The following is a 27,646-nucleotide window of genomic DNA, read 5'->3' on the forward strand; positions in this document are numbered from 1 at the left end:
AGTAGTAATGGGTCTGTGTGTGTAACACTGAGTAGTAGTAGTGGGTCTGTGTGTGTAACACTGAGTAGTAGTATTGGGTCTGTGTGTGTAACGCTGAGTCGTAGTAGTGGGTCTGTGTGTGAAATACTGAGCAGTAGTAGTGGGTCTGTGTGTATAACATTGAGTAGTAGTGGGTCTGTGTGTGTAACACTGAGTAGTAGTAGTGGGTCTGTGTGTGTAACACTGAGTAGTAGTAGTGGGTATGTGTGTGTAACACTGAGTAGTAGTAGTGGGTCTGTGTGTGTAACACTGAGTAGTAGTAGTGGGTCTGTGTGTGTAACACTGAGTAGTAGTAGTGGGTCTGTGTGTGTAACACTGAGTAGTAATAGTGGGACTGTGTGTGTAACACTGAGTAGTAGTAGTAGTAGTGGGTCTGTGTGTGTAACACTGAGTAGTAGTAGTGGGTCTGTGTGTGTAACACTGAGCAGTAGAAGTGGGTCTGTGTGTGTAACACTGAGCAGTAGAAGTGGGTCTGTGTGTGTAACACTGAGTAGTAGTAGTGGGTCTGTGTGTGTAACACTGAGTAGTAGTAGTGGGTCTGTGTGTGTAACACTGAGCAGTAGAAGTGGGTCTGTGTGTGTAACACTGAGTAGTAGTAGTGGGTCTGTGTGTGTAACACTGAGTAGTAGTAGTGGGTCTGTGTGTGTAACACTGAGTAGTAGTAGTGGGTATGTGTGTGTAACACTGAGTAGTAGTAGTGGGTCTGTGTGTGTAACACTGAGTAGTAGTAGTGGGTCTGTGTGTGTAACACTGAGTAGTAGTAGTGGGTCTGTGTGTGTAACACTGAGTAGTAGTAGTGGGTCTGTGTGTGTAACACTGAGTAGTAATAGTGGGTCTGTGTGTGTAACACTGAGTAGTAGTAGTAGTAGTGGGTCTGTGTGTGTAACACTGCGTAGTAGTAGTAGTGGGTCTGTGTGTGTAACACTGAGTAGTAGTAGTGGGTCTGTGTGTGTAACACTGAGTAGTAGTAATGGGTCTGTGTGTGTAACACTGAGTAGTAGTAGTGGGTCTGTGTGTGTAACACTGAGTAGTAGTATTGGGTCTGTGTGTGTAACGCTGAGTCGTAGTAGTGGGTCTGTGTGTGAAATACTGAGCAGTAGTAGTGGGTCTGTGTGTATAACATTGCGTAGTAGTGGGTCTGTGTGTAACACTGAGTAGTAGTAGTGGGTATGTGTGTGTAACACTGAGTAGTAGAAGTGGGTCTGTGTGTGTAACACTGAGTAGTAGTAGTGGGACTGTGTGTGTAACACTGAGTAGTAGTAGTGGGTCTGTATGTGTAACACTGAGTAGTAGTAGTGGGTATGTGTGTGTAACACTGAGTAGTAGTAGTGGGTCTGTGTGTGTAACACTGAGTAGTAGTATTGGGTCTGTGTGTGTAACACTGAGTAGTAGTAGTGGGTCTGTGTGTGTAACACTGAGTAGTAGTAGTGGGTCTGTGTGTGTAACACTGAGTAGTAATAGTGGGTCTGTGTGTGTAACACTGAGTAGTAGTAGTAGTAGTGGGTCTGTGTATGTAACACTGCGTAGTAGTAGTAGTGGGTCTGTGTGTGTAACACTGAGTAGTAGTAGTGGGTCTGTGTGTGTAACACTGAGTAGTAGTAATGGGTCTGTGTGTGTAACACTGAGTAGTAGTAGTGGGTCTGTGTGTGTAACACTGAGTAGTAGTATTGGGTCTGTGTGTGTAACGCTGAGTCGTAGTAGTGGGTCTGTGTGTGAAATACTGAGCAGTAGTAGTGGGTCTGTGTGTATAACATTGCGTAGTAGTGGGTCTGTGTGTGTAACACTGAGTAGTAGTAGTGGGTATGTGTGTGTAACACTGAGTAGTAGTAGTGGGTCTGTGTGTGTAACACTGAGTAGTAGTAGTGGGTATGTGTGTGTAACACTGAGTAGTAGTAGTGGGTCTGTGTGTGTAACACTGAGTAGTAGTAGTGGGTCTGTGTGTGTAACACTGAGTAGTAGTAGTGGGTCTGTGTGTGTAACACTGAGTACTAATAGTGGGTCTGTGTGTGTAACACTGAGTAGTAGTAGTAGTGGGTCTGTGTGTGTAACACTGAGTAGTAGTAGTGGGTCTGTGTGTGTAACACTGAGTAGTAGTAATGGGTCTGTGTGTGTAACACTGAGTAGTAGTAGTGGGTCTGTGTGTGTAACACTGAGCAGTAGAAGTGGGTCTGTGTGTGTAACACTGAGTAGTAGTAGTGGGTCTGTGTGTGTAACACTGAGTAGTAGTAGTGGGTCTGTGTGTGTAACACTGAGCAGTAGAAGTGGGTCTGTGTGTGTAACACTGAGTAGTAGTAGTGGGTCTGTGTGTGTAACACTGAGTAGTAGTAGTTGGTCTGTGTGTGTAACACTGAGTAGTAGTAGTGGGTCTGTGTGCGTAATACTGAGAAGTAGTAGTGGGTCTGTGTGTGTAACACTGAGTAGTAGTAGTGGGTCTGTGTGTGTAACACTGAGTAGTAGTAGTGGGTATGTGTGTGTAACACTGAGTAGTAGTAGTGGGTATGTGTGTGTAACACTGAGTAGTAGTAGTGGGTCTGTGTGTGTAACACTGAGTAGTAGTAGTGGGTCTGTGTGTGTAACACTGAGTAGTAACAGTGGGTCTGTGTGTGTAACACTGAGTAGTAATAGTGGGTCTGTGTGTCAAACACTGAGTAGTAGTAGTGGGTCTGTGTGTGTAACACTGAGTAGTAATAGTGGGTCTGTCTGTGTAACACTGAGTAGTAGTAGTGGGTCTGTGTGTGTGAAATACTGAGTAGTAGTAGTGGGTCTGTGTGAGTAACACTTAGTAGTAGTAGTGGGTCTGTGTGTGTGACACTGAGTAGTAGTAGTGGGTCTGTGTGTGAAATACTGAGTAGTAGTCGTGGATCTGTGTGTGTAACACTGAGTAGTAGTAGTGGGTCTGTGTGTGTAACGCTGAGTAGTAGTAGTGGGTCTGTGTGTGAAATACTGAGCAGTAGTAGTGGGTCTGTGTGTATAACATTGAGTAGTAGTGGGTCTGTGTGTGTAACACTGAGTAGTAGTAGTGGGTATGTGTGTGTAACACTGAGCAGTAGTAGTGGGTCTGTGTGTGTAACACTGAGCAGTAGTAGTGGGTCTGTGTGTGTAACACTGAGTAGTAGTAGTGGGTCTGTGTGTGTAACACTGAGTAGTAGTAGTGGGTATGTGTGTGTAACACTGCGTAGTAGTAGTAGTGGGTCTGTGTGTGTAACACTGCGTAGTAGTAGTAGTGGGTCTGTGTGTGTAACACTGAGTAGTAGTAATGGGTCTGTGTGTGTAACACTGAGTAGTAGTAGTGGGTCTGTGTGTGTAACACTGAGCAGTAGAAGTGGGTCTGTGTGTGTAACACTGAGTAGTAGTAGTGGGTCTGTGTGTGTAACACTGAGTAGTAGTAGTGGGTCTGTGTGTGTAACACTGAGCAGTAGAAGTGGGTCTGTGTGTGTAACACTGAGTAGTAGTAGTGGGTCTGTGTGTGTAACACTGAGTAGTAGTAGTGGGTCTGTGTGTGTAACACTGAGCAGTAGAAGTGGGTCTGTGTGTGTAACACTGAGTAGTAGTAGTGGGTCTGTGTGTGTAACACTGAGTAGTAGTAGTGGGTCTGTGTGTGTAACACTGAGCAGTAGTAGTGGGTCTGTGTGTGTAACACTGAGTAGTAGTAGTGGGTCTGTGTGTGTAACACTGAGCAGTAGAAGTGGGTCTGTGTGTGTAACACTGAGTAGTAGTAGTGGGTCTGTGTGTGTAACACTGAGTAGTAGTAGTGGGTCTGTGTGTGTAACACTGAGCAGTAGTAGTGGGTCTGTGTAACACTGAGTAGTAGTAGTGGGTCTGTGTGTGTAACACTGAGTAGTAGTAGTGGGTCTGTGTGTGTAACACTGAGTAGTAGTAGTGGGTCTGTGTGTGTAACACTGAGTAGTAGTAGCGGGTCTGCGTGCGTAATACTGAGTAGTAGTAGTGGGTCTGTGTGTGTAACACTGAGTAGTAATAGTGGGTCTGTGTGTGTGACACTGAGTAGTAGTAGTGGGTCTGTGTGTGAAATACTGAGTAGTAGTCGTGGATCTGTGTGTGTAACACTGAGTAGTAGTAGTGGGTCTGTGTGTATAACGCTGAGTAGTAGTAGTGGGTCTGTGTGTGTAACACTGAGTAGTAGTAGTAGTGGTAGATTTGAAGCTTTCGTGACTGCAAGGATTCAGATTCTTAGGTTTTTTCGGTAAAGTCACGTAGGTAAAAAAAAATTAAATGATACAGCTGTCGGGCTGTGACAGTTCCACCTGAAGACGGAAGCTTGTGTTGCCTCCGAAATGTCATGATTTTTTACTTTTATTAATTTTTATTTTTTACCTACGTGACTTTACCGAAAAAACCTAAGAATAGTAGTAGTGGGTCTGTGTGTGTAACACTGAGGAGTAGTAGTGGGTATGTGTGTGTAACACTGAGTAGTAGTAGTGGGTCTGTGTGTGTAACACTGAGTAGTAGTAGTGGGTCTGTGTGTGTAACACTGAGTAGTAGTAGTGGGTCTGTGTGTGTAACACTGAGTAGTAGTAGTGGGTCTGTGTGTGTGACACTGAGTAGTAGTAGTGGGTCTGTGTGTAACACTGAGTCATAGTGGGTCTGTGTGTGAAATACTGAGTAGTAGTCGTGGATCTGTGTGTGTAACACTGAGTAGTAGTAGTGGGACTGTGTGTGTAACACTGAGTAGTAGTAGTGGGTCTGTGTGTGTAACACTGCGTAGTAGTAGTGGGTCTGTGTGTGTAACACTCAGTAGTAGTAGTGGGTATGTGTGTGTAACACTGAGTAGTAGTAGTGGATATGTGTGTGTAACACTGAGTAGTAGTAGTGGGTCTGTGTGTGTAACACTGAGTAGTAGTAGTGGGTTTGTGTGTGTAACACTGAGTAGTAGTAGTGGGTCTGTGTGTGTAACGCTGAGTAGTAGTAGTGGGTCTGTGTGTGAAATACTGAGCAGTAGTAGTGGGTCTGTGTGTGTAACACTGAGTAGTAGTAGTGGGTCTGTGTGTGTGACACTGAGTAGTAGTAGTGGGTCTGTGTGTAACACTGAGTCATAGTGGGTCTGTGTGTGTAACACTGAGTAGTAGTAGTGGGTCTGTGTGTGAAATACTGAGTAGTAGTCGTGGATCTGTGTGTGTAACACTGAGTAGTAGTAGTGGGTATGTGTGTGTTACACTGAGTAGTAGTAGTGGGTCTGCGTGTGTAACACTGAGTAGTAGTAGTGGGTCTGTGTGTGTAACACTGAGTAGTAGTAGTGGGTCTGTGTGTGTGACACTGAGTAGTAGTAGTGGGTCTGTGTGTAACACTGAGTCATAGTGGGTCTGTGTGTGTAACACTGAGTAGTAGTAGTGGGTCTGTGTGTGTGACACTGAGTAGTAGTAGTGGGTCTGTGTGTAACACTGAGTCATAGTGGGTCTGTGTGTGTAACACTGAGTAGTAGTAGTGGGTCTGTGTGTGAAATACTGAGTAGTAGTCGTGGATCTGTGTGTGTAACACTGAGGAGTAGTAGTGGGTCTGTGTGTGTAACACTGAGTAGTAGTAGTGGGTCTGTGTGTGTAACACTGAGTAGTAGTAGTAGTGGTAGATTTGAAGCTTTCGTGACTGCAAGGATTAATATTTTTAGGTTTTTTCGGTAAAGTCACGCAGGTAAAAAATTAAAATTAAATGATACAGCTGTCGGGCTGTGACGGTTCCACCTGAAGACAGAAGCTTGTGTTGCCTCCGAAACGTCATGATTTTTATTTTTATTTAACTTTTATTAATTTTAATTTTTTACCTACCTGACTTTACCGAAAAAACCTAAGAATAGTAGTAGTGGGTCTGTGTGTGTAATACTGAGTAGTATTAGTGGGTCTGTGTGTGTAACACTGAGTAGTAGTAGTGGGTTTGTGTGTGTAACACTGAGTAGTAGTAGTGGGTCTGTGTGTGTAACACTGAGTAGTAATAGTGGGTCTGTGTGTGTAACACTGAGTAGTAGTAGTGGGTCTGTGTGTGTAACGCTGAGTAGTAGTAGTGGGTCTGTGTGTGAAATACTGAGCAGTAGTAGTGGGTCTGTGTGTGTAACACTGAGTAGTAGTAGTGGGTCTGTGTGTGTGACACTGAGTAGTAGTAGTGGGTCTGTGTGTAACACTGAGTCATAGTGGGTCTGTGTGTGTAACACTGAGTAGTAGTAGTGGGTCTGTGTGTGAAATACTGAGTAGTAGTCGTGGATCTGTGTGTGTAACACTGAGTAGTAGTAGTGGGTATGTGTGTGTTACACTGAGTAGTAGTAGTGGGTCTGCGTGTGTAACACTGAGTAGTAGTAGTGGGTCTGTGTGTGTAACACTGAGTAGTAGTAGTGGGTCTGTGTGTGTGACACTGAGTAGTAGTAGTGGGTCTGTGTGTGTAACACTGAGTAGTAGTAGTGGGTCTGTGTGTGTGACACTGAGTAGTAGTAGTGGGTCTGTGTGTAACACTGAGTCATAGTGGGTCTGTGTGTGTAACACTGAGTAGTAGTAGTGGGTCTGTGTGTGAAATACTGAGTAGTAGTCGTGGATCTGTGTGTGAAACACTGAGGAGTAGTAGTGGGTCTGTGTGTAACACTGAGTCATAGTGGGTCTGTGTGTGTAACACTGAGTAGTAGTAGTGGATCTGTGTGTGAAATACTGAGTAGTAGTCGTGGATCTGTGTGTGTAACACTGAGTCGTAGTAGTGGGTATGTGTGTGTAACACTGAGTAGTAGTAGTGGGTATGTGTGTGTAACACTGAGTAGTAGTAGTGGGTCTGTGTGTGTAACACTGAGTAGTAGTAGTGGGTCTGTGTGTGTAACACTGAGTAGTAGTAGTAGTGGTAGATTTGAAGCTTTCGTGACTGCAAGGATTAATATTTTTAGGTTTTTTCGGTAAAGTCACGCAGGTAAAAAATTAAAATTAAATGATACAGCTGTCGGGCTGTGACGGTTCCACCTGAAGACGGAAGCTTGTGTTGCCTCCGAAACGTCATGATTTTTATTTTTATTTAACTTTTATTAATTTTAATTTTTTACCTACCTGACTTTACCGAAAAAACCTAAGAATAGTAGTAGTGGGTCTGTGTGTGTAATACTGAGTAGTATTAGTGGGTCTGTGTGTGTAACACTGAGTAGTAGTAGTGGGTTTGTGTGTGTAACACTGAGTAGTAGTAGTGGGTCTGTGTGTGTAACACTGAGTAGTAGTAGTGGGTCTGTGTGTGTAACACTGAGTAGTAGTAGTAGTGGTAGATTTGAAGCTTTCGTGACTGCAAGGATTAATATTTTTAGGTTTTTTCGGTAAAGTCACGCAGGTAAAAAATTAAAATTAAATGATACAGCTGTTGGGCTGTGACGGTTCCACCTGAAGACGGAAGCTTGTGTTGCCTCCGAAACGTCATGATTTTTATTTTTATTTAACTTTTATTAATTTTAATTTTTTACCTACCTGACTTTACCGAAAAAACCTAAGAATAGGTGTAGTGGGTCTGTGTGTGTAATACTGAGTAGTATTAGTGGGTCTGTGTGTGTAACACTGAGTAGTAGTAGTGGGTTTGTGTGTGTAACACTGAGTAGTAGTAGTGGGTCTGTGTGTGTAACACTGAGTAGTAGTAGTGGGTCTGTGTGTGTAACACTGAGTAGTAGTAGTGGGTCTGTGTGTGTAACACTGAGTAGTAGTAGTGGGTCTGTGTGTGTAACACTGAGTCGTAGTGGGTCTGTGTGTGTAACACTGAGTAGTAGTAGTGGGTCTGTGTGTGAAATACTGAGTAGTAGTCGTGGGTCTGTGTGTGTAACACTGAGTAGTAGTAGTGGGACTGTGTGTGTAACACTGAGTAGTAGTAGTGGGTCTGTGTGTGTAACACTGAGAAGTAGTAGTGGGTCTGTGTGTGTAACACTGAGTAGTAGTCGTGGGTCTGTGTGTGTAACACTGAGTAGTCGTCGTGGGTCTGTGTGTGAAACACTGAGCAGTAGTAGTGGGTCTGTGTGTGTAAAACTGAGTAGTAGTAGTGGATCTGTGTGTATAACACTGAGTAGTCGTCGTGGGTCTGTCGTGACCAATAGTATCCACAATAGAGGTGAGTTTGGGTTGGATGATGTAAATATAAATGTTGTGTTGTTAAACCCGCCACCTGACACACGCCCAATTGGTTGAGGTGGTTTGTCACCTAAACAAAAAATGCTTGGCCAGCTCGCTACTTGCTCAGCACTTAACCGATTGTTGTGTTGGAAAATGTCAAAGTCAATTGTCAGTGTTGTGGTGGGGTTAGTCTCCAACACACAACCAGTGGTGGCGGTGAGGGTGGTGGGGAGGTGGAGGTGGTGGTGGGGAGGTGGTGGAGAGTCAAGTAAAGGATGTTCAGTCATTGTTTGTTGTTGTGGTTCACAGCCAGCAGCAGTCCCATAGTGTGTGTTTGTTTATTGTTCTTGTTGTTGGTGGTGTTATTGTTGTTGTTGACTACACTGCTGCGCCAGGGCCCACTCACGTGGAGGGTGAGGCGAGGATCTTGAGAGCCACCATCGTCCGAGTCTTGTGGTCCAGACACCTTACCACCACGCTCTGCCCACCCTGCCCAATCTTCCTGTCCAGCTGGAAGCGGTAATAGAAGTGCTCGTTCTGGACCTGCAGGGGTCACGGGAAGGTCACGGGAGGTCAGGGTGGGGGTCACGGGGAGGTCACACGTAGCCAACAGTGCTAATCTGTGGATCACTGTGAGTGTCTGTGGGTGTCTCTATGTGTCTGGGTGTCTCTGTATGTGTGTATGTTCAACTTATTTCGCACCGTACGTAGCCAATCTGTGGTGCTTTATGGGTATCAGTGTCTCTGTGTGGGCAACTGTGGGTCTCTGTGCATCTGTGGGTCTGGGTCTCTGTGGGTCTTTGTGGGTGTCTCTGTGGGTCTCAATGGGTATGAGTGTGGGTATGAGTGTGGGTATGAGTGTGTTATTTATTATTATTATATTTTTATTTTTCACCTACGTGACTTTACCGAAAGAACTAAAGAGTATGGATTCTTGCAGTCACGAAAATTTCAAATCTAGAATGAGTGTGGTTGTGTCTGTGTGTGTCTGAGTGCCTCTGTGTGCCTCTGTGTCTGTGTGTGTGTCTGTGTGAGTGTGTTGGCTGACTTCAATGTCTGGAGTGATTGGAAGGCATGGGCCAGATCAGCTCAATAACAACGGTAGGAGGCTAATAGATTTTTGTGCAGCCCATGGGCTTGTAATTACCAACACGCTGTTCTGGCATCGGCGCATCAACACAACATCATGGATGCATGCCGGATCCAAGCAAGAACATCTGCTGGACTACATATTGACGGACCAGTGGATGCGAGCCCATGTCCTTGACACCAGGACCTAACGTGGAGCTGATCTGCCCTCTGACCATCGACTTGTTATCTGTAAGATGCGCCTGCCATTCTTCCACTCCGGTGGTGGGTGTACACCCAGGACCCCATTCCAACCTAAGGTGGCCTGGTCTCAGCTAGCTGATGGAAGTTGCAAGCGAGAATTACATCATCGCTTGTGGCTGGGGTTGCCATCGTCCCCCACTCCTCCTGATGTCGAGGGTAAATGGGCGAGGTTTAGGACTGTGACTCATGCAGCTGCAATGGCTGCTTTGGGTACGCGGTCCAGACCTCCCCAGAGACCCTGGCTGACAGAGGAGGTGTTCCGGATGGTTGAGAAAAAGCGATAGGCCCACTCTAATCGTCTAAAGCATTCCACGTCAGAGAATGAGGAGGCTTACCGCAGCCTTCGCTCGGAGGTTCGGAGAGCCGTGAGGCGCTGCAAGGATGGGTGGTGTCGCGGGTTGCTGAGGAGATAGAGTCAGCCTCAATGGCCCGCGATCACAAATCCCTATTTAACTCCCATCAAAAAAGCAACCTGCAGTGCCACACCTATTACCATCATTAGGGGAAAGAATGGTGATCCAATCTGTGACCCCCAGGAACAGGTTTGCAGATTTGCTGAGCATTACCGTGAGGTCCTGGGGGAGAGGGAATCCCTCAGTCTGGAAAACATCATGGGACAAAGTGGGGATGACCCTGCTGAGGCTGCGGTGCCTCAAATATTGAAGGAGGAAGTCACCCCCTGTGAGTGGCTGGCTGAGGTGTCATCCGTTGAGGAAGTACTGAAGGCGATCCAGAGTCTGAGATCAGGAAAGGCACCGGGCAGAGATGATCTCCCAAGCGAAATGCTGAGGGAGGGTGGCGTTTATGCGCAGACTGCCCTACATGACATCATCACAACAGTCTGGGCCACTGGATGGGTTCCGCAGGATTGGAAGGATGCCCTGGTGGTCCCCCTCTTCAAGAAGGGGGACTACAGGGGCATCTCAATCCTAAGTGTGCCGGGAAAGTTCCTGGCAAGGATTATTCAACATCACCTTGCTAGGCACGCTGAGGAGAGGCTTGCAGAGCCCCATTGCGGTTTCAGGAAAGGGCAGTCCTGCACAGATGCCATATTTTCTGTCCGTCTGCTACAGCAGAGGTGTAGGGAATTCCAACAAGACTTACATCTCTGCTTTATTGACCTGGTCAAGGCCTATGATACCATCAGTAGGCCTGGGCTCTGGGTTGTTCTTCGCGCTTTCGGAGTCCCTGACCCTCTGCTCACGCTCATTAAGGACCTTCATGATGGTGAGCAGGCCTGGGTAAAACTACGTGGCCGGGAGTCAGAGCCATTCCCTGTACACCTTGGGTGCGACAGGGATGTCCTCTGGCTCCACATTATTTAACATCTATTTCGACCACGTAGTTCGTAAAGCCTTCAGTAGCTGTACTGGAGGAATTTCCATCTGGTACAGATACAATGGGAGGCTCATCGATGCCCGGATGCGGTCAAGGGATGGCTCCCTATTGGTCAACCACGTTATGTATGCCGACGACCTGGTAATTGCGGCTCACTCAGAGGAGGAGTTGGAGGTGCTGCTGCTGAAACTGGAGTGTGCCACTAAGAGGTGGGGTCTTACCATCAGCCCCACCAAAACGAAGCACCTGCCTGGATATTTTGTAACATCGGGCACTCCACCCCCACAACTCCCAATCGGTGATAGGGCAGTTGTGGAAAGAGTGGAGGGTTTCCCATACCTGGGCAGTGTGCTCATGACCGACTCCGGTTTAACAGTAGAGGTCTCACTCCGAATCAGTCGAGCGGCATTATCTTTTTATCGGTTGCTTAACGCTGTGTGGAAACTACCTGGTCTATCGCTCTGTACGAAGCTTCAGGTTTTCTCGGCCACAGTCATTCCCTCCCTTCTCTACGCTTGCGAAACGTAGACCCCCCTAATGGAACATCTCTGCCGGTTAGAAACATTTAGGCTGGCCTACCTACAATCAATCCTGGGTTTAACCAGGCTGCATTGTGTGAGGAGCTCACAATTCCTCGAAAGATCTGGACAAAGTCCCATCGGTGAGCTTCTCCGGCAGGCAAGGCTGCGTTGGCTGGGCCATGTAGCCCGCATGCCCAATCACCGCATGCCCAAACAGCTTTTGTTTGGCCGGATCGAGGGGGCTAAACGGGCGCGGCACGGGCTAGAAAAGAGATGGAGTGATGTGGTACAGGAGGACGTGGAACTGAGTGGACTTGCCAATGACTGGTACCAGCGGTGTCAAGATCGGGCTCTGTGGAGGAGGCTCGTGGAGGAGGCTCGTGAAGGATGCTACTGGGCAGTTGGACGCAGTTGCCCTCTAACAACAACAGAGGGCGGAGGAGCGACGCTCACAACAACGAGCGGAGCGCCGGGTGGCTAAAGCACAGCAAGTTGGCACAGTAGGGGGCACAGGTGGTACATCAATCAGTCGTCTCAGTCAGTCAACCCGTGGCACCTGGGTCTGTCCCGTGACCTCCTGCCAGCGGGCGTTCGACACTTCACGTGGCCTCAAGGTGCACATGGCCTGGCACAAGCGTCGTGGTGACATCATCGCCACTTAGTGGCGAATGGCGGTTGTTGTTGTTGTCTGTGTCTGTATCTTTGTGTGTGTCTGTGTGTGAGTCTCACAAGGATGTAGTTGTTGTCGTCGTAATCAAATTCTCCGTTCTTCACTCCCCCTCGTGAGCTTCTTTCCCCATCCAGAGTAAAGAACCAAACTTCCTGCATGGCGGCCAGCTCCAGCTTCTGGCGCTCAGTCAGGTGAGGCTTGAAGAGACTAAGGATCGCTGCACACGTGACAACAACAACAACTTAAACTTTAAACTAATTTTGTTTACGCACACACCAGGTTAAGCCCCCCACCGAAGTGGCTGGTATAATCATCGTAATCATCATCGTCGTCGTCGTCATCATCATTATCGTCGTCATCATCATCATTGTCATCATCATTGTCAATATTGTCATCATTGTCATCATCGTCGTCATGATCATCGTTATCATCATTGTTGTCATCATCGTCATCATCGTCATCATCGTCATCATCGTCGTCATCGTCGTCGTCGTTATCATCATTGTCATCATCATTATCATCGTCATCAACGTCATCGTCGTCGTCATCATCATCACCATCATCATCATCATCGTCATCATCATCATCATCATCGTCGTCGTCAGCATCATCGTCGTCGTCATCATCGTCATCCCCATGTGGCAGCCATATGCTCTAAGTGCACATTGATACAGACTCGTAGAGACTCAGAGAACCACAAAGATCCTCAGAGACCCACTGAGACCCATATTCAGGGACCCACAGAGACCCATATTCATATAAAACCATATAGACCCACAGAGACTGATACTCAGAGACCCACGGAGCGGTACAGGGTGCATGTACGGATAATGAACTTCGTTCGCACTGCACATAGCTAGTTCTTTGTGGGGTGTCTCTGTGTGTTTATGGGTCTCTTAGGGTGTCTCTATGTGTCTTTGGGGTCTCCTTGGGTATCTCTGTGTGTCTATGGGTCTCTATGGGTGTCTCTGTATCTATGGGTATATCTGTGGGTCTCGATGTGTCTATAGGTGTCTCTGTGGGTCTAAGGGTCTCTATGGGTGTCTCTGTGGGTGTCTGGGTGTCTGTGGGTCTCTGTATATATGGGTGTCTCTGTGGGTCTCTGTGGTGGTCACTGCGTGGATTTGTTCCCCTTCACATTTTGAGGGATCACCATCGCCACGCTTTATTCAAAGTGTTTTTTCGCTTTAAAGCTTTCGTGACTGCAGGGATTCATATTCTTGGTTCTTTCGGTTAAGTCACGTAGAAGGGAAATAATAAAATAATGAAAATAAAACATAATAAAATTTAATTCTCACGAAGTTTCGGCCACGAAGCAAGCAGCCGTCCTCAGGTGAAGAACCGAGCTGTTGGAAAGACAGCATCCTAATGAACACTGCTAAGCTTGGCAGCGTATTTTAAGTTGGGTGGGAGGAGGAGAGCGCCTTGACAAAGGAATTTACATATCAACAGAGTAATATAGCATATTGATGACAAATGCAGATATGGGGTTAGTCACCTCTTGTAGAATGTGTAGGCAGTGGGGGGTCTCAAAGTCATATTATGCTTGTGTATTATGTAGGATTAGCAGTAATAAAGGGGAGGGAAATTTTAATAATAAATAACTGCAACAGCCAAAACCACCGCGTATCAAGCTAGTGCATTATGTGGAAAACAAAAAAGGAGTTTCTAAAGAACTGCAAATACCCTACTACCATACAATACACCGATGTGAAAAAACTAAATATAAACTACATCAATATAATCAATGTACTCAATATATCTTCTTGGTTCTTTCGGTAAAGTCACGTAGAAGGGAAGTAATAAAATAATAAAAATAAAACATAATAAAACAATTCTCACGACGTTTCGGCCACAACGCAAGCAGCCGTCCTCTGGCGAAGAATGAGACATTATCAAGCTAGGAGCTTATATAGGTGTAGCGAGAAGGAGCGCCTTAACAAAAGAATGTGCATATGAAGAGGAATTTTAGCATACCAATGGGCAATGCGTAGGAGGGGGGGCGGAGGGGTTTCAAAGTCCCATTATGCCCATGCATTATGCAGGATCAACAGCACCACGGGGGGGCGCAAGGAACAACGTTAATAAAGGAAAGGAATGTTAATGATATGTAGCTGCATTTACCAAACAACCACGTAGAAAACCAAAGTAAAAACTACATAAAAAACTAAAATATAAACTGATACTTACTATACTCTACAATAAGCTGAGTTACTAACAACAAATAATAAATTACAATTCTACGTCGTAAGAAGTATATAATATACTTCCATCTAAACTTTATTCTCTTAGCATATACAGTACTATATACTGCCATAGATAAACCCAACATTAAATTATATACTGTATTGCTGTAAACAACCCTATACTTTATACATTTTAATATAACACTATGTATTATTCAACTCACCCTAATGTGTATCGAAATGGTTTATTACGTCCTTCCAATGATTGCTAAGCCTGAATCCATCTTCTCGGTTAAAATTGTCTCTGTGTTTGTATATGTGGATCGCCTCATGAACGAATCTCTCATGATAGCCAGATGGCTTGCAGAGAACCTCCGTCTTGGAGAAGTCAATGTCATGTGAGCCCACTGAGTTGTAACAGTGGTCTGCCACGGCTGAGGTGTTTGTCCTACCGTGTTTTAGATCAGCTTTATGTTCACGAATGCGGTCTGAGACGTGTCGTTTGGTTTCCCCAATGTAACTGCTACCACAGAGGCAACTTAGTTTGTAGACGCCAGGGTACTGTATGTCTGGAATCACATCTTTTACAGACGGTACCAGATCACGGATTTTATGTACTGTGTTGAATCGGACCTGGATCTTGTGTTTAATCAGGATTTTGGAGATCTTTTTTGTGACCCCAGCAATGTAGGGTAAGGTGATGGTCTTGAAAGGCTCCTCAACAGGATCCTTCTTAATGGTTGGAGTGATGGCTTTGCGGATTGTGTAGTCGGAGTAACCATTAGCCTTAAGAGCTTGGCGTACGTGTTTGAGTTCACTGGAAATGTGTTCATGGTCGGAGATGCATTGGGCTCTATGATATAGAGTCTTGATGAGGGAATTCTTCTGGGATGGATGGTGGTGGGAATCCGGTTTTAGATAAGCATTCGTGTGGGTGGCTTTCCTGTAGACAGAGTGGCTCATTGAACCATCAGGTCTCCTTTTGATTAGGACATCCAAAAAGGGTAGCTTGCCATCATTTTCGACTTCCATGGTGAATCTGATGGCTGGGTGTATGGAATTGATGTGGTCGAGAAATTGGTCTAGAGCAGGCCGGCCATGTGGCCAGATACTTTTGTCATCTGGCCACATGGCCGGCCTGCTCTAGACCAATTTCTCGACCACATCAATTCCATACACCCAGCCATCAGATTCACCATGGAAGTCGAAAATGATGGCAAGCTACCCTTTTTGGATGTCCTAATCAAAAGGAGACCTGATGGTTCAATGAGCCACTCTGTCTACAGGAAAGCCACCCACACGAATGCTTATCTAAAACCGGATTCCCACCACCATCCATCCCAGAAGAATTCCCTCATCAAGACTCTATATCATAGAGCCCAATGCATCTCCGACCATGAACACATTTCCAGTGAACTCAAACACGTACGCCAAGCTCTTAAGGCTAATGGTTACTCCGACTACACAATCCGCAAAGCCATCACTCCAACCATTAAGAAGGATCCTGTTGAGGAGCCTTTCAAGACCATCACCTTACCCTACATTGCTGGGGTCACAAAAAAGATCTCCAAAATCCTGATTAAACACAAGATCCAGGTCCGATTCAACACAGTACATAAAATCCGTGATCTGGTACCGTCTGTAAAAGATGTGATTCCAGACATACAGTACCCTGGCGTCTACAAACTAAGTTGCCTCTGTGGTAGCAGTTACATTGGGGAAACCAAACGACACGTCTCAGACCGCATTCGTGAACATAAAGCTGATCTAAAACACGGTGGGACAAACACCTCAGCCGTGGCAGACCACTGTTACAACTCAGTGGGCTCACATGACATTGACTTCTCCAAGACGGAGGTTCTCTGCAAGCCATCTGGCTATCATGAGAGATTCGTTCATGAGGCGATCCACATATACAAACACAGAGACAATTTTAACCGAGAAGATGGATTCAGGCTTAGCAATCATTGGAAGGACGTAATAAACCATTTCGATACACATTAGGGTGAGTTGAATAATACATAGTGTTATATTAAAATGTATAAAGTATAGGGTTGTTTACAGCAATACAGTATATAATTTAATGTTGGGTTTATCTATGGCAGTATATAGTACTGTATATGCTAAGAGAATAAAGTTTAGATGGAAGTATATCATATACTTCTTACGACGTAGAATTGTAATTTATTATTTGTTGTTAGTAACTCAGCTTATTGTAGAGTATAGTAAGTATCAGTTTATATTTTAGTTTTTTATGTAGTTTTTACTTTGGTTTTCTACGTGGTTGTTTGGTAAATGCAGCTACATATCATTAACATTCCTTTCCTTTATTAACGTTGTTCCTTGCGCCCCCCCGTGGTGCTGTTGATCCTGCATAATGCATGGGCATAATGGGACTTTGAAACCCCTCCGCCCCCCCTCCTACGCATTGCCCATTGGTATGCTAAAATTCCTCTTCATATGCACATTCTTTTGTTAAGGCGCTCCTCCTCGCTACACCTATATAAGCTCCTAGCTTGATAATGTCTCATTCTTCGCCTGAGGACGGCTGCTTGCGTTGTGGCCGAAACGTCGTGAGAATTGTTTTATTATGTTTTATTTTTATTATTTTATTACTTCCCTTCTACGTGACTTTACCGAAAGAACCAAGAAGATGAATCCCTGCAGTCACGAAAGCTTTAAATCGTACTCAATATACTCTCCAATAAGCTGAGCTATCAACATTAAGTAACTGGGTATACACTACACTATATAATGACTACCATATAGTAAACTGATAAAAAAAAACTAAAATATAAATTACATCAATATAATCAATAAACTCAATATACTCTCCAATAAGCTGAGCTACTAACAATAAGTAATTATACATTACACTTCTATGTAGAAAAAAGTGGCGTTTTTTTCCTTAACGTTAGCACCACGGAAAGCAGCGAGCGTTGTTCAGACGGACGAGTCCATCTATGCTCGAAACGGAGGAAGGGGGAGAGAGAGAGAAACAACCACGGTGTTGTGCTACTCTGTCCTGTGCTGCGTTACAACTATACTATAAACTAGACTACTATACAGTGGCGGCTCCTGCAAAATCTCTCAGGGGGGGCAAATGTCTGGATGATTGATAAGGATGAGGTCCACCCATGCAATGGATAAATTAACAGCTTAAGCATGTAAAGGAAACTTCACTTCTTTAATATTAATGAAAAATAAAATGACTTACAATACATCTTGTTTGTTTCTATACTCACTATTAATATACAATCCACTCAAGTTTCTTTTATTAAAGATTCCACTAGGTGGCGACAAATTATATTGTTGGATGAAACGTGCTTACGTATGATGACGTAAGCACGTTAGGGCGAGCCCTCCCGGAAGCCATAGAGAATGCATTGTAGCGCCCCCGTTCGAAAAAAAACATCTTTGAATGTAAGTCTATGGGGCCACTCGGGGCGATTCTCAGCCGGAGTGAAATCGCCCAAAAAGAGGCGGTACTCCACAGAACGTGACATGACGCTGATTGGACTATATCCAGAGGCACAGTGACGGCTAGCGTGACTCTGTGGTTGAATGACATTGGTGGTGCGTCGCCCAATCGCCCTAATGAAGAAACCGCCCCTGCTACTATACATTACAATATTATACCTTCCAATCTAAACTACACTGTATAATATCGTATACGCAGCCCAATATACGCTCTAACATTATGCATTATATTGATATGCCTCCAACTAAACTTTTTTCTACATCACACGACTATACACCGTACTATACACTGCCATAGACAAACCCCAACATTGAATTATACACTGCGTTACTATACACTACCCTATAACTTAGACTATACATTGTAATATTACACTATGTATTATTCTACAAACCCTACTGTATACCACACTGCTGTCTATTCACGATACATTACGATACTATATATTACCTTATACAGTGAGGGAAAAAGTATTTGATCCCCTGCTGATTTTGTATGTTTGCCCACTGACAAAGATATGATCAGTCTATAATTATAATGGTAGGTTTATTTGAACAGTGAGAGACAGAATAACAACAAAATCCAGAAAAACGCATGTCAAAAATGTTATAAATTGATTTGCATTTTAATGAGGGAAATAAGTATTTGACCCCCTCTCAATCAGAAAGATTTCTGGCTGCCAGGTGTCTTTTATACAGGTAACGAGCTGAGATCAGGAGCACAATCTTAAAGGGAGTGCTCCTAATCTCAGCTTGTTACCTGTATAAAAGACACCTGTTCACAGAAGCAATCAATCAATCAGATTCCAAACTCTCCACCATGGCCAAGACCAAAGAGCTCTCCAAGGATGTCAGGGACAAGATTGTAGACCTACACAAAGCGCCCGCAAGGTTCCCCTGCTCAAGAAAGCACATATACATGCCCGTCTGAAGTTTGCCAATGAACATCTGAATGATTCAGAGGACAACTGGGTGAAAGTGTTGTGGTCAGATGAGACCAAAATGGAGCTCTTTGGCATCAACTCAACTCACCGTGTTTGGAGGAGGAAGAATGCTGCCTATGACCCCAAGAACACCATCCCCACCGTCAAACATGGAGGTGGAAACATTATGCTTTGGGGGTGTTTTTCTGCGAAGGGGACAGGACAACTTCACCGCATCAAAGGGACAATGGACGGGGCCATGTACTCAAAGACAATGTAAATAAGTATAACCCGTAAAAACAAAGTTTTTCACTATAAATCCTTTATATGCGTGGCAGCGAACTTAATATAAAGGATTTAAAAATATATTCGCCTGTGGAGGACGCGGGGATCGATCCCGCGACCTTTGGCATGGGAAGCGAGGGCGCTACCAACTGCGCTACTCCGCCACGGCCTGTGGAGGGGTTACGCTCTGGGCTCTTACACTCTGACGTTCAGCCAAAGCCATGAATGCGTTCTATTTGAATATATGTAAAATACATTTTCTTTGCCTAAAAAGTGTAAAATTTTGGGAATTTTTTTTTCACGAACAATAATTGTCTGGCACAACGAGTCTGTGTGGAAAATGTCAGCTCGATTGGATCACGGGAAGTGGGTTAAAAAACGACCGAAAGATTTGCACGGTCCTAAGCAAGCAAGCAAGCACGCAAGCAAGCAAGCACGCGAACTTAATATAAAGGATTTAAAAAGGTGTCAGTTTTGTTGCCAGATAGAAGGGTAAAAAGCCAATTATCATATTTTTACTGGCAAATGAGGCTCCAATGGTGTAAATGCTTACCCCGAGCTCTCATACTCTGATGGTGCATTGTCTTTGAGTTGTGCGCCTTTTGGCGTCATCTGGTCCAAACCATGTGAGACTAGGCTCTAAGGAAAGCTGTCTCGGGTGTGGACCAATCAACTTCAAGGACAGTACACATTATCAGAGTTATGTTTTTTGTTTGCATTATGACTGCAGGTATTGTGGTCTATGTAAACATGACTCCTTGTAAAAAAGGTGTCAGTTTTGTTGCCAGATAGATGGGTAAAAAAACAATTATCATATTTTTACTGGCAAATGAGGTTCCAATGGTGTAAATGCTTACCCCGAGCTCTCATACTCTGATGGTGCATTGTCTTTGAGTTGTGCGCCTTTTGGCGTCATCTGGTCCAACCCATGTGAGACTAGGCTCTAAGGAAAGCTGTCTCGGGTGTGGACCAATCAACTTCAAGGACAGTACACATTATCAGAGTTATGTTTTTTGTTTGCATTATGACTGCAGGTATTGTGGACTATGTAAACATGACTCCTTGTAAAAAAAGGTGTCAGTTTTGTTGCCAGATAGAAGGGTAAAAAACCAATTATCATAATTTTACTGGCAAATGAGGTTCCAATGGTGCAAACAGTTCTCGTTGAAACCTTCTGCGGCCAGGCTACCAAGATTATATGGCTTACCAAAGATACATAAAGAAGATACACCCCTTCGTCCCATCGTCTCTATCAACTCCCCAACTACGAACTGGCTCGTATTTTATTTCGATTTAAAGCTTTCGTGACTGCAGGGATTCATCTTCTTGGTTCATAACAAAATAATTTTGAGAATTATTTTGTTATGTTTTATTTTTATTATTTTATTACTTCCCTTCTACGTGACTTTACCAAAAGAACCAAGAAGATGGCTCGTATTTTGTCTGAAATCCTGCGGCCTTTCACTGGAAAAAACACCTCTGCGGTACTAAACTCTACTCACCTGGCATCGACAATCAATGGTATTTACCTGTCCCCAGACAACCTGCTTGTCAGTTTTTATGTGGTTTCGTTATTCACCAAAGTTCCTGTACCTGACACCATCGCAATCATTGAAGACTTGGTTCATCAAGGACTGAAAACTGAGGTACCCCCCCCCCTGGTGAGACACTGCTTAACCAATACATACTTCACCTGGAATGGAACTTTCTACAAACAAACTGAGGGCACCCCAATGGGCCCCCCCCTATCTTCGGTAGTAGCCAACGTTTTCATGGAGAAATTTGAGACTGACACCATCCAGATTGTCACTCTACGCCCAACCTTATGGGAGAGGTACGTGGGTGACACTTGTGTCATCTGGCCACATGGCTGGCCTGCTCTAGACCAATTCCTTGACCACATCAATTCCATACACCCAGCCATCAGATTCACCATGTAAGTCGAAAAAGATGGCAAGCTACCCTTTTTGGATGTCCTCATAAAAAAGAGACCTGATGGTTCAATAAGCCACTCTGTCTACAGGAAAGCTACCCATACGGATGCTTACCTAAAACCGGATTCCCACCACCATCCATCCCAGAAGAATTCCCTCATCAAGACTCTACACCATAGAGCCCAATGCATCTCCGACCAGGAACAGATTGCCAGTGAACTCAAGCACGTACACCAAGCTCTCAAGGCGAATGGTTACTTCGACTACACAATCCGCAAAGCCATCACTCCAACTATGAAGAAGGACCATCTTGATGAGCCATTCAAAACCATCACCTTACCCTACATTGCGGGGGTCACAAAAAATATCTCCAAAATTCTGAATAAACACAAGATCCCGGTCCGATTCACCACAGTACATAAAATCCGTGATCTGGTCCCGTCTGTAAAATATGTGATTCCAGACATACCCTGGTGTCTACAAACTAAGTTGCCTCTGTCATAGCAGTTACATTGGGGAAACCAAACGACATGTCTCGGACCGCATCTGTGAACACAAAGCAGACCTGAAACACGGTAGGACCAACACCTCAGCCGTGGCAGACCATTGTTATAATTCAGTGGGCTCATATGACATTGACTTCTCCAAGATGGAGGTTCTCTTCAAGTCATCCGGCTACCATGAGAGATTCGTTCATGAGGCCATCCACATATACAAACACAGAGACAATTTCAACCGAGAAGATGGATTCTGGCTCAGCAATCATTGGAAGGATGTGATGAACCATTTCGGGTCTTGATTGATTGTGTTCACGTTTACGGTGACTTTCAGACCGCATTCAATTCGCTGGCATTGACTATATAGCTTTTGTATTCTCTTCACGGATCGGAGTCTTTGCTCCGCTGCAAGTTTCCTGCTACCACTCTCCCACTTACATATTTCTTTGCCTCCTCTTAGTACCTTTCACGCGACGGTCAATGGTATGGTGTATAGTAGGTTGTATATTAATAAATAGTACAATAGTGTAATGTTTAATAGAATGTATAAGGTAATATATAGTATCGTAATGTATCGTGAATAGACAGCAGTGTGGTATACAGTAGGGTTTGTAGAATAATACATAGTGTAATATTACAATGTATAGTCTAAGTTATAGGGTAGTGTATAGTAACGCAGTGTATAATTCAATGTTGGGGTTTGTCTATGGCAGTGTATAGTACGGTGTATAGTCGTGTGATGTAGAAAAAAGTTTAGTTGGAGGCATATCAATATAATGCATAATGTTAGAGCGTATATTGGGCTGCGTATACGATATTATACAGTGTAGTTTAGATTGGAAGGTATAATATTGTAATGTATAGAAGTCTAGTTTATAGCATTGTTGTAACGCAGCACAGGACAGAGTAGCACAACACCGTGGTTGTTTCTCTCTCTCTCCCCCCTCCTCCATTCCGAGCATAGATGGACTCGTCCGTCTGAACAACGCTCTCTGCTTTCCATGGTGCTAACGTTAAGGAAAAAACGCTACTTTTTTCGACATAGAAGTGTAATGTATAATGACTTATTGTTAGTAGCTCAGCTTATTGGAGAGTATATTGAGCTTATTGATTATATTGATGTAGTTTATATTTTAGTTTTTTATCAGTTTACTATATGGTAATCTTTTAGTGTAGTATATACCCAGTTACTTAATGTTAATAGCTCAGCTTATTGGAGAGTATATTGAGTACATTGATTATATTGATGTAGTTTATATTTAGTTTTTTCACATCGGTTTATTGTATGGTAGTAGGGTATTTGCAGTTATTTAGAAACTCCTTTTTTGTTTTCCACGTAATGCACTAGCTTGATACGCGGTGGTTTGGGCTGTTGCAGTTATTTATTATTAAAATTTCCCTCCCCTTTATTACTGCTCATCCTACATAATACACAAGCATTAATATGACTTTGAGACCCCCCACCGCCTACACATTCCACAAGGAGTGACTAACCCCATATCGGCATTTGTCATCTATATGCTAAATTCCTCCGTTGATATGTAAACTCCTTTGTCAAGGCGCTCTCCTCCTCCCACCCAGCTTAAAATACGCTGCCAAGCTTAGCAGTGTTCATCTTCTTGGTTCTTTCGGTAAAATCACGTAGAAGGAAAATAATAAAATAATAAAAATTAAACATAATAAAATAATTCTCACAACGTTTCGGCCACAACACAAGCAGCCGTTTTCAGACTCTGTCTACTTGACAGACCTGTTCTCCACCTGAAGACGGCTGCTTGCGTTGTGGCCGAAACGTCGTGAGAATAATTTTGTTTTCTTTTTATTATTTTATTATTTTCCTTCTATGTGACTTTACCGAAAGAACCAAGAAGATGAATCCCTGCAGTCATGAAAGCTTTAAATCGAAACTTAGCAGTGTTCATTAGGACGCTGTCTTTCCAACAGCTCTGTTCTTCACCTGAGGATGGCTGCTTGCTTTGTGGCCGAAACTTCGTGAGAATTTCATTTGATTAATGTTTAATTTTCATTATTTTATTATTTCCATTCTACGTGACTTTACCGAAAGAACCAAGAATATGTTTTTCGCTGCTGCTGTGCATTTCCAAGCGATTACAATGATGATGATTTGATATCAGGCCACTTGGTTGAGCTGCTGCTATTTGAGCTGCTATCATTTTTAGACTTTGATGATGTTCCTGCTCCTCTCTCTCTCTCACCTTTGGGTGATTTGCTGCGGATTAATCCGGTCCCGGAGGTGAACGCACTCCACGTGGTGATAGACGGAGGCTGCCTCCCACTCGCTCCAGCTCGACTCGTCTACACACATACATATACACACACATACATACACACACACGTACAAACACATACACACATACAAAGACAAAGATCCCCCGTATAGCCTGTAACAGACTGTTGGGGCAAGTGCTGTTAGCGAGCACCTATGAAGGCCAGCACGGCACACTAGGGGGTGGGTGGGCAGCACCTTTATCTCCACAGTGGCGATGTTTACACACCACACCAGGTACTCATTTGAGGCTGAGTCGACCTAGGGGAGGCCCAGGACCGGTTCAAATAATCGTCACTGGTGTTGGCCGTGAGCGGGAATCGAACCCGGGTCGCCAGGTTCGTGGCAGAGTGCGCAAACGGCTACACTACCGCTCCCCACATACACACATACACACACATAGACAAATGTGCAGTAGACTCGTCAACACACACACAAAGACAACGGTCCCCTTGAGGCTGTAACAAAAATGTGTTCATAGGTGTGGGTGTTTGTAAGTGTGGGTGTTCATAAGTGTGGGTAGTGTTCGTAATTGTGGGTGTTCGTAGGTGTGGGTAGTGTTCGTAAGTGTGGGTAGTGTTCGTAAGTGTGGGTGGTGTTCGTTAGTGTTGGTGTTCGTAAGTGTGGGTGGTGTTTGTAGGTGTGGGTGGTGTTTGTAAGTCCTGGTGTGGTTCATATATTGAGTGAAGGGGGTCACGCATACCATGGCGCTAATTCTGAGAGTAGCGTTGTTGTGCTCCGTAAATCTCTCAGCGTCTCTGCGTGGAGAGTGGAGAGGGGGACGGAGGAGAGAGTCAGTGGAGGGCGATGTCACCGCTATCACAAGTGGACTCACATCGTCAACACGAACTCACATTCACCACAAACTCACATCCTCACCACCAACCCACATCCTCACTACGGACCCACATTCTCACTACGGACCCACACACTCACTATGAACCCACATCCTCATCACGAACTTGTAACCTTACCACGAACCCGCATCCTCACTACGGACTCACACCCTCACCAAGAATCCACAACACAGACCCACACACTCACCACGAACCCGCAACACGGATCCACACACTCACCACGAACCCACAACACGGACCCACACACTCACCACGAACCCGCAACACGGACCCACATACTCACCACGAACCCACACAGCTCACCTCGTAAAGATTTTCGATTGGATGGCTTCGGCAGAAGCCGTTCGAAAGTTGATGATGAGGATGATGAAGTCATATGAAGCTGCTTGAAGATTCAGAAGCAGCCGTCTCCTTCACACCCACTCAAATTCTGAAGTGACGTCACAGGTGACGTAATAGCGTAAATGACGTGACCACGCCCCCTATAGCCACGCCCCGTCGAGTGACGTCATACAACGCGACCACGCCCAACCGACAGCTCCTCCCCTGGGCATCCACCCACCACCCCGCTTCTACTTCCGGGTCGGGGCGATTGGAGGCAGTGGCGGGAAAATCTGAACCCTATTTGGCCTTCCTCTAGGTCGACGCAGCCTGAAGGTACCTACACGGGACTCTGTGTGTGGTGAGTCTGTGGGTCTCTCTGTGTGGTGTGTTTGTGGGTCTCTGTGTGGTGAGTCTCTGTGTGGTAATTCTAGATTTGAAGCTTTCGTGACTGCAATGATTCATATTCTCAGGTTTTTTCGGTAAAGTCACGTAGGTAAAACATTAAAAGTAATGAAAGTAAAATAAAACAAAACAAAAATAAAATTCACGACGTTTCGGAGGCAACACAAGTCTCCGTCATCAGGTGGGACCGTCACAGCCAGATTAGCTGCATCAAGTGAAGCAATGATTCAAGATGTAATCCCTTATAAGCAAGTTGAAGGGGGGGAGGAGAGGGGGGGGGAGTTCATCAGAATGTGGTAGCCAATGAATGGAAACGTATCGGGAGGGAGGGGGGTGGGAGGGGGAGGGAGCCAACAAAAAATTTGGCGACGGCTTGGACGCGGCTGCTGCGCACGCCAACACAATGGACAGAGAGGGGGGAGGGGAGGTCTGATACACATGATAGAACAAAGGAACGAAAATGCCCATGTTATACATGTGGCGAGTCGGTGGGTCTCTGAGAGTCTCGGTCTCTGTGTGAGAGTCTGGGCCTGGTGCAAGAAACAAGACTGAAACCTGTCAATGTCCCCCTCTGCTCACGTGGCATGGCACCGCAGCAACTCCCCACCCGTGTTGGCCCGTGCAGTTGCACCGCCTGCACACGCGGCAGGAGACGGTCCACTGGTGGTGTGCCGCGTGCTCGTAGTTTTAGTGGACTGTATCGTCCTTGCCCGGACAGGAAATCAAAGGTAATTGTTTATAGCACGGCCTCCATGCGCGCGCGTTTTGTGTTTTAGTGTTTTTGCTCCGCACATCGGATTAGCACCGTTGGCTACGTACGGTGCGAAAGAAGTTCAAGTTTCTACATCCGTTAAAGGAGTCGATGATGTAAAATGTAAAATTAAAGTCTCGCGTAAGGCAGTGTGGCGATTACAGAAAGACACGCCTTTAGCTCGTGCATTTACAGTCGTCTCATGGAGACGCCACATGAAGATGCGTGAAGGGAATTTAATTTCTGACGGGGAGAAACAGCGGCAAATCGAATATTAACCATTCTTGGGAGCCTCCCTTAGGTCAGCTCGACCTTAAATGAGTGCTCGGTTCATTGCGAGTGTAGATATGGGAGACAAAGACGGATGTGTTGCTGCTTACACGACCACTAACAGCACGCTGCTGGCCTTCATAGAGGCTCACTCACTACGCTTGATGTTCAGAGCTAAAAGTAGCGAATTGAGTCCCCGAAAGAAGATCTGAGCAGGCCATAAAATAAGCGGACAATAAACTCAGAATAGTTTTTTTACACTTCTCATCGTCAAATCCTGCTATTGTATCATTTCAAGCAGCATTGGTTCAACACAAGCAGGTAAGAATTGTTTCAATACCACCGGGTAAATTAGTTGCTAGATGTACTATTAATGTATGAAGTTTATAGTTCAAATGTTTTAATCTAATGTCCGCGATTTTGAATTATCCGCGGCTGTCCTCCCCGTCATTAGCACGGATAATTGATAATCTACTGTACTTTATTAGCTGACGTCCAAAGAAAATCCTAAATGAATGAAAATCAGGTCTACGATTGTCATTCAATCGTAGACCTGATTGAATGAAAATAAGGTCTATCGTCATAAGTACAACCCCTTAATCTGTGATGATGACGAGGAGTCGTCGCTTTCAAATGGGAAAAGTCGACGCTGTCTTTGCGCGTCAGGTGCTGCCTTAGCACTTGTTCTGATCCCATGCCTTGGTTGGGATTTTAAATTTGTCTGTTTCCCAGTGGAGCCTGGGACGTTACACAGCCGCCCCTACCTGCTGGTGTGCGGACACGCGTCTTGTGTGGAGCATGCCTGCAGGACAAAGGCACACGCGCGGGCTGCGAGTTTGTGTGCCCGACCTGCAAGGTACAGCTACGACAACCGTATGGCCACGTTGTGTGCACACGCGCGTACGAGTGTATTTGTAGTGACATGGGAGGGGAGGGGCTGCTGGGGGGCTCTGGGACCTTGGGCGGCCCAGGCACTTGGGCCCCTTGGCGCCGGGCGCTGGGTTCCCAGGCGGCCCAGACGCTTAAGCCCCTTGGCGCCAGGCGTTGGGTTCCCAGGCGGCCCAGGCGCTTAAGCCCCTTGGCGCCACCAACGGGGGGGGGGGGGGGGCTGTGTGTGCTCTGTGGGATATCTGGGGGCGCACACGGCCCCACCCCTCGTTGGGGACTAGGCATAAAAGGGGAGCTCCCTGGATGATCAGGGCCAGTTGTAGCTCAAGACCCAAGACCAGCCATCTGAGGACCCTGGGACGCTGTGAGGGCCAGTGGTGGGACTCTGGAACTCCTGGCTCTACGTCCTTGTGAGGGCGAGTTCTAGAGCGTAGCCAGAGTAGTGTATCTAGGCTGTGTACCTAGGCTGTGTACCTAGGCTGTTACAGAGTATCAGGACTGTTGGAGTGTTGGATTGTAATAAAGAAGTTACCTCTACAAGTGTCTCCGGAACCCGTTACATTTGGAGTCAGAAGTGGCCATGGAGACAAGAAGTAAGCCAC

General features: G+C 45.3%; 1 protein-coding gene across 1 annotated transcript in view; it reads right to left on the reverse strand.

The window, feature by feature from the left end:
- Positions 1-24,838, reverse strand: part of LOC144730220 (dual specificity tyrosine-phosphorylation-regulated kinase 2-like) — an 85,038-nt gene extending 60,200 nt beyond the window's left edge. The window contains exons 1-5 of the mRNA XM_078610834.1: positions 24,713-24,838; positions 24,256-24,310; positions 23,482-23,581; positions 12,020-12,177; positions 8,506-8,642 (exon numbers count right to left, since the gene is read on the reverse strand). Coding sequence (XP_078466960.1) covers positions 8,506-8,642; positions 12,020-12,177; positions 23,482-23,581; positions 24,256-24,258 — 398 coding nt within the window. The 5' untranslated portion in view covers positions 24,259-24,310; positions 24,713-24,838. The remainder of the gene's footprint in view (positions 1-8,505; positions 8,643-12,019; positions 12,178-23,481; positions 23,582-24,255; positions 24,311-24,712) is intronic.
- Positions 24,839-27,646: the final 2,808 nt, after the last annotated feature.

The sequence above is a fragment of the Lampetra planeri genome, chromosome 35 (assembly GCF_965212315.1).
Source record: "Lampetra planeri chromosome 35, kcLamPlan1.2.h2, whole genome shotgun sequence".
NCBI classification, from domain to species: Eukaryota; Metazoa; Chordata; class Hyperoartia; order Petromyzontiformes; family Petromyzontidae; genus Lampetra; species Lampetra planeri.